The following is a 10,520-nucleotide window of genomic DNA, read 5'->3' as shown; positions in this document are numbered from 1 at the left end:
CATCGTGTCCAAGGGGTTTGTTATATGCTATGAGAATAGCAAACTTACTCCTGAATTTTCCAAATCAGCACAGATTTCAAATACTTAGTCCCGTTGACTCCATGAAAATATTCATACTTGACAATCCACCTCTACTAATTATAATTCAGGCAATATGGTCAGCTGAAGAAGTCCAAAAAGTGGATCTGACCTTACCCTCAAGGAGCAAATAGTCTATGATGGAAAGAAGGCACATGACATGTACATGTGCACTTTCGGGCATGGCTGATTGCCCACACCAGGTAGACTTCAAGCTGAGTCCGCCAGATCCCTAGAACCTGTATGGTGCCTGGTGCCTACATGCCCCAAAATACCTGTCAAGTTAAGGCATCGGATGAGGCTACACATAGTTTGTCTACTTAGGAGACACAGATAAACCACAAGAGGTGGTCAGAGGAAGGGCAGAAGAAGACTGAACATTTACTGATAAGTTGCTCTCTATACATTATCTTATTCAAAGTAATAAACAATCCAGCAAAGTAGACTTTACTACTGCCATTTTACAAGTAAGATTAAGTAACTTGCCTGAGGCCCCCCAGCTGGGAAGTGACAGAGGCAGGATGTAAGCCCAGTTCTCTCTGACACTTGACTGCCATGTTTGGCTGCCTCCCTGTTGGAAGGACCCGGTGAAGGAGGTGACTTTTGAACTGAGACCTGTTACAAAGTCACTAAGATAATATATCATGCATTGTTTCAGTTAATGCAAACAGGTAGCAACTGAAGCAGCACAGGAGGAAATGATCCTGCTGGCCAAGGAGGCTTCTTTCCACTCCTGAGTAACTCCATGGAATCCAAGAAGCCCCCTGCTCTTAGCTGGCACTGCCCTCCCCTCCTCTGTTCCTGTCCAGTACCCACTCCTCCCCTGCAGGGACATCCAGAATGCAACCTGCCCCACCCCCACCAAGCCCCTGGGTTACTGGGAAACACTGATGTCAGTACTCCAACAACGTCAGCCACCAGCCTGGGAGGTGAGAGACCGAGATCACTTATCTCCTACTGGCCCCAGCCTTTCTCATTTCCTGCCAGCTCTATTTGCACACTTCCCTGCTTCCTCCAGCGCCCCCTCCCCCGCCCCCCCTTCACTGGCTACTGGCTACTGACACGGTCTCTCGCTCCCCCCAGGAGGGCTGACTGAGGGCAAACATGGCTCTCTGAGTCACACAGCTCCCCATTTCCACACCCCTTCTTGCCTGGGGGTTTCAAGAACTAGCCTACAGCCCTATCCCCCAGGACCAATACTGCATCCTTGTGTGACCTTGGGAGGTTTGGCCTTTCAGCCTTGTTTTCCTCTTTTATAAGGCAGAGATAAAAAATACCCTCTGTCTTGCTTACCTTCCCCCTTAACTCACAGGGAAATGGTCAGCATGGAAAAGTAAATGTTTCAATGATCAAAAAAGCGTAACCCCAGAAAATGCCAGGCCTTAGCCATCATCACTATTCCAAAGTCAGAGAGGGCTAGAATTTCTCCTCATTAAAACAAGGCCCTGGCCCCAGTCCTCTCAGCCTACCCACCCTCCCGGTAACTACACTGCAAGCCCCCACCCCGCGGCGATTCTTCTTCCTCCTTCTGGGGGCCCAGCGGCGGCTTGCCCTTGTCATGGCTGTGGGAGGCTGCCCTCTGTCGGCCCCCGGATGCCTGACCACAGCAACCCCTCAAATCCTGAATTCTGGACCAACATTGCCACCTGGTGGTCAACAGAGGCACTCCTGCCAAACTGAAGTACTTCAGCTCTGGTACCTGTTTGACCCAAGGTCCTTTGAAAAGGAGATCAGATAGAAATCTCCCCATCTGGTCCCTGAGATCTGTCTCCAGGATACACGCAGATCTCCCCATGCCAGGACAGGGCTTTCAGAGGAAGTACCTTAAGCTGTGCCCTTGGAGATGGGAGGGAGGAAAGAAGATGCTAACCAGCCTGACGGGTAGGCAGCCATGTCTACATTTGCATACTTTATTTTAATGTTCAATGCCACACATATCCCCTCTGCATTTGCCCTGGCCCTTCATGTACCCTACTTATCAAACCTTCTGGCCTCCACAGGGTACTCACAGCATCTGCTGGTGATAAAAAAGTTGGTGACACATTTCTGTGTCCTTTCCTTTTCTGGACCTATAGTCCCTTTTGTAGGAGAAATTCAATAGGTAAACACAGAGCAACTGCAATACCTCTAACAGGAGAGAGTGGGGAGTTCCCAGAGCAAAAAGAAAAGGGAAGGGAGAGGGGGCTCAGCATGAGACAAAACGTGCCGAGGTTGGGCTTCTCCTGGAAACCCTGCAACAGAGTCCCAGGAAGAGGTGATGACAAAAAGAGAAGTCTTCTCAAGACTTGCAAGAGGAAGTGGACCCAAGAGACATGCATCGAGGTCAGAGAACGGCTATGCAGAAGGAAAGACAGCAAACCGAGCTGCAGTGAGTGCCTGAGCCCTGCGGCACAAGGCACAGGAAACAGGGCAGAGCCCCAGGACCAGATGGGGGGGTGGGGGCACAGTGCCAGCCTGAGGCTCTAGCAGTGCAGGGCAGCTGGAAGAGAGAGCACTGGAGTCACTGGAGGAGTGCAGCTGTCGGCTCCTGGGTCAGCAGCCTGCCTGAGCCTGGGGCACGGGGCCCAAGTCCTGAGCAGGTGCCTCAGCCAAGCCTTGGCAGTCAGGGATAGTGCCAGGCTGCAAGGGCTACCCAGGGCTGGAAACATAAGAGGGTTCGGGCTATTGCACAAAAACCTAGCAAATGCTCTGCACCACTGTGCAGGCTTGGTCCCAGAACCTGTCACTACTTCGTAAACCCCTCAAACAACACCCCCTGGCCTGTACCTAAGAGAATGCCCTGGGAGGTGGGGCTACAAAAGGAACTGACTCCCCCTGGGGGTAGGTGGAGCCCAGCGCTGGGTTGGGGGGGCGGGGGGCAGAGAGGGAGGCGTGTCAAGGGAGGAGCTCAGATCCGGCTGGGGTCGGCACTGGCAGAGGGTTTTCTCTGTTCATTCTGACTTGGCACCTCATCTGCACAGAACTTTTTAGAAGTCGGAGGGAGGAGGACACTCAGAGTGAGGTGTTGCCCTCAAGGAGGACTCTGGAATCCCCTGGACTCAACAGGGAGGGGGGAGGCATTCCCAGAAGCATCAGCTCCCAGGCGTCTGAGAACCCTGGCTTGGACCCTGACCAAAGAGTGCTCCCAACTGCTAAATAGGCCAGGGGCCCCCTTTCTCTAAGCCCTGCATCCCTTCCTCCGGGGTGCGCCCTGCCCCTCCCTGAGTCACCCCAAGGAGAGAGGAGGAAAAAAGGGAAGAGAAAAGAGGCATTGACTACAGGGGAAGGAAAAGGAAACAGCAGAGGAGGGAGGAGAGAGGCCACACAAGAGTGGGTGACAGAGGAGTCCGGAGAGGGCAGATCTAGGGCAGATCTAGGGCAGGGGGAGATAGGGAGAGGGCAGGTCGAGCATCCCAGAGGGTGCCCCAAGAGCAGGGCTGCAGGGGCGGGGAGCTGAGGGGGCGGGCCGGCCATGTCCCACGGGACCTACTACGAGTGTGAGCCCCGGGCTGGCCAGCAGCCACTCGAGTTCTCAGGGGGCAGAGCGGGGCCTGGAGAGCTGGGGGACATGTGTGAGCATGAGGCCTCCATCGACCTCTCCGCCTACATCGAGTCTGGGGAGGAACAGCTCCTCTCTGACCTCTTCACTGTGAAGCCAGCACCTGAGGCCAGAGGGCTTAAGGGACCTGGAACCCCTGCCTTCCCCCACTACCTGCCGCCCGACCCACGGCCCTTCGCCTACCCGCCACATACCTTCGGCCCTGACAGGAAGGCACTGGGGCCTGGCATCTACAGCAGCCCAGGGAGCTACGACCCCAGGGCTGTGGCCGTGAAGGAGGAGCCCCGGGGACCAGAGGGCAGCCGAGGGGCCAGCCGTGGTGGCTACAATCCTCTGCAGTACCAAGTAGCACACTGTGGGCAGACGGCCATGCACCTGCCCCCAGCCCTGGCAGCGCCCAGCCAGCCCCTGCGCGTCCTCAAGGTAAGAGCAGGTCAAATCCCGTCCCTGGCACCCAGGAGCTGGAGAGAGGCCCGTGCTGGTGCAGGATTCTGAACTCCCCGCTTACACTAACGAGTCTATGTTTGATGTTGCTGTGTGGAACTGACCCAGCCCAAAGCTCTCTGTGCTCACCACCACGCCCTCCCCCCCGACCAGGACCCCTCTTTGCTTCTCTGTGAATTCATGCTTATCCTAGACCCCACCGTATGGTTGGAACCCAGTGTGTCCTGCAGCCCCTGTGGCCAGCCGACCTGCCCTGACCTCAGGTCCCACCAGCTTCTCTGCTGCCCATCAGCCCTTTCCTCTTGTTTCTCTGCCACCTGCTTCTAGAAGAGAAAATACCTACTGGTCGTAGGACTAGAGACTCGAGAGAGACTGAAGGAAAGTGTCCTCAGACCCTGTGGGAACATGAAAGGAAGTTTTGGTCAGAGCGGGGGACCCTCTGCACGCGGCAGGGCAGTGGCTGTTCTCACTGAGAGCCAAAAGCTGGCTCTGGATCCCATATCTCTTTGACGCCCAAGTGTGCCTGTGCTGCTGGGATTCCTGCCCTGCCTCCACTCTGCTTCCTGGCCAGAGCCTCACCTCTGGTCCTTCTGTGTCCCCTCCAGGCCCCTGTGGCCGCCGCCGCACCCCCCTGCAGCCCCCTCCTCAAGGCGCCATCCCCAGCTGGCCCCTCACACAAAGGCAAGAAGGCGGTGAACAAGGACAGCCTGGAGTACCGGCTTCGGCGGGAGCGGAACAACATTGCTGTGCGCAAGAGCAGGGACAAGGCCAAGAGGCGCATCCTGGAGACGCAACAGAAGGTGCTGGAGTACATGGCAGAGAACGAGCGCCTCCGCAGCCGCGTGGAGCAGCTGACCCAGGAGCTGGACACCCTCCGAAACCTCTTCCGCCAGATCCCCGAGGCTGCCAACCTCATCAAGGGCGTGGGGGGCTGCAGCTGAGCCCAGCTGGCAGACTGTGACACCAGCCCCCGGCCTGACCCTGCTGGGGCCCTAGAGCCCTTACAGGTTGAGCCTGAGACATAGACCATGGACAAATGGCAGCGGGTGGCAAGGGAGGAGGGCAGACCCCAGCATGATGATTCTATGGCTGAATAAAATTGCACTATGACTCAGTAATGGGCCTGCACACTGGGCCTTGGCCTTCTCCAGCGGCCGGTGGGGGGGGGGGGGGATTTCATGTGTGGCATGGGGGCCTCAAGGGCAGGGAATGCATATGGCTGGGTCTGTATGCCTCTCGGTTCCATGCACAAATGAATACCCCAGAATACAGATACACTGCCCACAGCTCTCCCCTGACACGCCACACGGCCAAGCTGCGTGTCTGTCACTCTGCTCCGCTCTCCCCCTGCCCCTAGCCAAACCCACTCTATCCTTCTGGATAATGAAGGCACACCACCCCTGCAATCCCACAGGACTGGAACAGCCTCTGGATGTTTCCCTAACAGAGTTCTGTGGCTTGTGGGGGGATCCCAGCACCTCCCAGTCCCTGTGTCTAGGCCTGCTGACCCCAGCACCTTGATATATAGGTCTGGGAGCTCCTGTCAGCTTCCAGATGGCTCTGCCACATTTATGGTCCCCTAGCTCTTAATCCAGGACTCAACTTTTTCTCTCCAGTTCCACAGCTTGAGCCCACCAGGCTGACAGCCCCCCCACACATGGCTCCTATCCACCCACTCCCTCTTTGCCCCTCATTCCCTGGGGCTTGAGTTCTCCAAAGCACTAGAATCTGAGTGCCTGGGGGAGGACTCCGTTGGGAAAGGCCTGAGACCTGTGTGTATGAAAGAAAGTTGATAATGACAAGATCACCTCTGTCAGTAAACCCCTTGGTTTTGTTGTTGTTGTTGTTGTTGTTTAATGTTGATTTATTTTTGAGAGAGAAACAAAGCATGCGCATGAGCAGGGGAGGGGCAGAGAGAGACGGAGACACAGAATGTGAAACAGGCTCCAGGTTCCAAACTGTCAGCACAGAGCCTGATGCCAGGCTCAGACTTGCAAGCCGTGAGATAGTGACCTGAGCTGAAGTTGGACACTCAACCGACTGAGCCACCCAGGCACCTCTACCAGTGAAATCCTTTGTGCAAAGTATTCTTTCTTGCTAGAACTCTAGCCCTCTTAAGAGGCTCCAGGTGAATCTCCCTCCGGTTCTTCCAAGCTGTGTGACCTGAACCAGTGACTTCCCTCTATGCCTCAATTTCCTCATCTGTACCATGGGAGTAGGATTAATACCCATCTCACAGTGTTGTTATGTTCATAGATAAACAGGGCCTGGCACATGGTGAGATGAATAGTTGTTATTATTCCACTTTACTAGAACCGGAAGGACCTCAGGATCTCATCTAAACTTCTCATTTTGTAGGTGAGGAAACTGAGGCCTCAGGAAGAGAAAGGGACTTAGCCAGAGTCACAGGATTGCTTAGAAGCAGAATCAAAAACAGCTCCACAAAAATCACAGATCTCAAGAGGTGCTGGAAGAGACCTCAAGAGATCGGCTGGTGGGCTTTGGCCTCAGACAAGCAAGATAGTGCGAGCCACATCTTACAGATAAAGCCAGAGGGGATAAGAGACATTCTCCTGAGGCTCTCTCAGTCCCTTTGCTGTGTCAGTACACGGCACTTGTCTCTACTCCTTGCTCACACCCTCCCCACAGAGGCACACAGGGTGGGCCTGAGAGTCCCTTCAATAAGTAACCAGGAATTATGGGCACATGAGAGACATAAGACACAATAGGGGCTAGAGTCTCTCCTGGGCCGCCAGTGACTTGTAGGCCACTGCTGAGAAAGCCCGAGTTAGACACTAAGGAATAACTTTCTGACAGGTGGAAAGACTGAATCTTCCCAGTCTCTCCCTCTCTCTCCCTTCCCCTCATCTCCACATCCCCAGGGGCAGAGACTTCCTATATCTTGGGCATCCGTGGGCAGCACGGCCAGCCTCACCCAGGACTCGGTCCCTTTTCCTGCCTTTGTCTCTGTGTCCCTCAGGCATCCTACATCTGTCCTACATCTCTCCTTGGATCCCACTGCCACAGATCTGGTCTGCACAGACAGATCTGAACGTCAATAGCTGGTTTATTCCTCAGCCGTGGGGCCTTCTGAGTTTGTAAGGGGGAGGCGCCAGTCTCTGTGGATGTCCGGGAGAATCCCGCACCTTCCTTTTAGCCCAGGGGGATGGGGTTGCATAAGGGGGGTTTGTACAGAACATGGTAAGTGACTCAACCTCCGGATTTCCTCCTCTCAGCTCAAGACCACTGCCCCTTGACTTATTTTCAAGGTTCTGGGTGATGGGACCTGGGTTGTTCAGCACCAACTCCGTGCTTCTTTCCCACAGCTCTGAATCGGGTCCCCGCCCAGCCGTCCACCATCCTCTGGGCAGGTGCTTGGCACCAGGGCTGGAGAAGGGTCCCAGCGCCGCTGTGAGAAAAGAACACACCTGGTGCCTGCGTGACAAGGAGTGTTGAGCATGCCCCAATGCTCTGGCAGATCATGTCCCAGGGGGATGACACATAGCCAGGGGTCACACTTTCTGAATGAGGCTTCTAACTTGACCTCCTCTGGTTTGGGCCAAAGTAACTTGTTCAACAAGTATTTGTTGAGCATCTGTCCCTGTGCCAGGCTCTTGCAAGGTGTTGAGAACACGGTAGTGACCCAGACAGACCCAGCTCTTCACTGAAGGAGTAGGAAGAAAAGGACAACAAGCGAGTGCACTATCTTCCTTTGCCTTTCTAGGTGCCCCCTACCCTTAGTCATCCTGCTGTGTTCCAGGCATGACTGGACGTTGGAGAGCAGCAGGAGGGCACCCTCTCTGCGGTAGGGGACAGGTGCTGCCCAAGGCTCTCTTTCACAGGCTCCCTGCCCTTATGGCCCTGGGGGCTGTAATGGACCCTCGCTGCAGCTAGCCAGTTTCTTCATCTCTCCTTGCAACTTTCCCTTAATCCCTTCAGTCAATCCATTAATACCTCCATTTGGGGAAACCAAACAGATAAACAGGGAGGGAGGTTATTTTATTTATTTAAAAAAAAAAACTTTTTGTTTGCATGTATTCATTTTTGAGAGACAGAGCACAAGGGGGGGAGGGGCAGAGAGAGAGGGAGACACAGAATCCGAAGCAGGCTCCGAGCTGTCAGCACAAAGCCCGATGCAGGGCTCGGACTCACAGACGGCGAGATCATGACCTGAGCCAAAGTCAGACACTTAACCGACTGAGCCACCCAGGCGCCCTAGGAGGGAGGTTATTTTAGCTGGGGTGGTCAAGGAAGGCTTCTCTGAGAAAGTGACACTGGAGTTGAAACCTAAAACATTTCAAGGAGGAGGCAGATGTGCCAAATTGGGGTGGAAGGGTGAGCAGAGGGGAGAGCAAAAGGTGAAGGTTCTAAAATCTGGGTGATCAAGAAGAAGAAAGCAAGCCAAGTGAGGCTGGCTGAATGGAAAGAAGAAGGAAAGGGGTGAACAAGAAAGCACCTCCCTCTGTCTAGAATGGAATTGCAAAGGACCCTCTCTCCCCTTCCCATTCCCTCTGTGGGACAGGACAGTCCCTAAGAAACTGAGGTGTCACAGACAGCAAGCATCCAGCACCCAAACCCCTTCTCCAACCCACCCTCACCCCCCAAAGCAGAGCTGCCTCAGAGAAAGAAGAGGCAGAAAGAAGTGCTCATCCTTGGGCTGCGGTGACTTTAAGAAACCAGCAAATCAAGGTCCAAACAGCACACACATGCGTCCCATTGCTTTAGCCTCCACAGTGGGTTCAGGCCCGCTTTTCCTTCATGAGCTGAACAGGGGACCGGGATGAGAGTGCTGAGCTGAGAGACAGGACCTCAGGCCCCTGGGAAACGGCTGAGGAGAAGGAACGCTAGTTGGTGATACCGGGAAGAGAGGAAGCTGCCCAAGGTGAGGCAGCCAAGGTCAGTCCTGCAGTGGCTGCTTGTGAAAGCTGCTCCCCTGCTCAGTGCACACCTCCCCACCCCATCCCCCATGGATTGCCACACGCCTGGGCCCCCAGGGCCCCCATCCCAGTGTTGCAAGATCCCGGTTGGGGTAGTGGGGGTGGAAAGGGGCCTCTTCACCGCCACCCCTACCCTGTGCCAGCCAGGGAGGGGGCTCTGGGATGCAGGGGGCTGTATAGGAGATGCTGAGGCAACAATAGACAGGGCTGGCTGAGGGCCTGTGCACCTCCTCTCTGACAGGCCAGTCACTTCCTGTCACCCTCGCTGGCCCCTGGCAAGCAGACCTCTCCTCTCAGCCTGCGCTGTTCCTAAGTGGGAATGGTTAGACTTGGGCAGGACTCCTGACTGGACTTTGTCAGCTGCTCCTATAAGCAGGCCCAGCCCCAGAGAAACTTCCTTGACTCATGAGAAATTCCCTGAGGCAACCCTGCTGGGGACATTGTGGGAAAATGGCTGCCATTCTGACTTCTGGAAGTAGCAGAAGGGTCCTAGGACTTGGGAAAAGCCAGGCTTCCTAACAGGGAGATCCCCACCTACAGAGCCATAGCCTCCCCCTGTGGTTTTAGAAACAGAGATCTAAGGTAGGTGAAGGCAAGCCATAGGTAGAATGGATCCCCCACACCCCAAAAGCCAAACTTCAACCCAAGGCCCCAAACTGTCCAACCCTCTGTTGCCCCCCACGCCTAGCACTGTTGCCCCTGGCCAGGCCATCCAGCCCTGCTGCAATCGGGACGGTTTGCAAAACGCCTGCTAGCTCCCGCTTTGTCACCATCTGAGGTTAGGACTGTACTTGGGAGATAAGCCCAGGCCCCACCCGCCCTCCAGAGTGAGACTGCTGGCCTGCTGCAATCGGGACGGTTTGCAAAACCCCTGCTAGCTCCCGCTCTGTCACCATCTGAGGTTAGGACTGCGCCCTAAGATAAAGTCTAGCCCCGCCCACTGGCTCTGCCTTCAAACTTCTCAGGCAGCATGGCCAAGAGACAGAGCTCCTGGGAAGCCTCACTCAGGCCCAGCACCAGCACAGAGATGCCTTCTGCCTGGTCCTCTCCTCCCTACCTTTCCCCTCCATCCCCAGCCTCACCTCTGCACGTTGTCATTACCACCCTCTCCCTGCACTGGCCATCTGCTCTCTTCACCTCCCATCCCCATCCTTCCTTCCCCCTCACCTCCCTCCTGTCTCCTCATCACACCCATTCATGTACTCATTTGCTCAAAGAATAGTTATAACACCTACTCCAGGCTGGGCACTTTGCTTGTTCTAGAAGCTACAGGATACACAAAGAGAATAGTCCCTGCCCTCATGGAGCTTACAGATTCATGAGGGGGCCAGACATAACACCACAAATAAATTGATAATTCTAAATGGGCAGTGCTATGTGGCAAAAGTAAAGGGGCAACTGGGATGGATGTTACCAAGGGCACCTGACTTAAAGGTGAAGGTCAGGCAAGGCTTCTTCAAGGAAGTAACATACAGATATCTCTAAAAGGTGAGGAGTTGGTCTGGCAAAGAGCAGAGGTTCCC

General features: G+C 54.9%; 1 protein-coding gene across 1 annotated transcript; it reads left to right on the top strand.

Annotated features, from left to right (window-relative positions):
- Window positions 1–2,969: 2,969 nt before the first annotated feature.
- Window positions 2,970–5,178, top strand: CEBPE (CCAAT enhancer binding protein epsilon). Its single transcript, XM_003987473.4, has 2 exons — window positions 2,970–4,039; window positions 4,666–5,178. Exons 1-2 carry the CDS (start codon window positions 3,530–3,532, stop codon window positions 4,999–5,001), a joined length of 846 nt encoding a protein of 281 aa, XP_003987522.1. The 5' UTR covers window positions 2,970–3,529; the 3' UTR covers window positions 5,002–5,178.
- Window positions 5,179–10,520: the final 5,342 nt, after the last annotated feature.

The sequence above is a fragment of the Felis catus genome, chromosome B3 (assembly GCF_018350175.1).
Source record: "Felis catus isolate Fca126 chromosome B3, F.catus_Fca126_mat1.0, whole genome shotgun sequence".
Taxonomy (NCBI): Eukaryota; Metazoa; Chordata; class Mammalia; order Carnivora; family Felidae; genus Felis; species Felis catus.
Note: the sequence above shows the minus strand (reverse complement) of the source record. Positions and strands in the feature narration are given on the sequence as shown.

Bases quoted from the DNA above. Each gene is read 5' to 3' on its own strand.
- CEBPE (XM_003987473.4), top strand. From the start codon at position 3,530: ATGTCCCACGGGACCTACTACGAGTGTGAGCCCCGGGCTGGCCAGCAG. The intron at 4,040-4,665 runs GTAAGAGCAGGT...TGTCCCCTCCAG, and splicing joins AGCCCCTGCGCGTCCTCAAG to GCCCCTGTGGCCGCCGCCGC.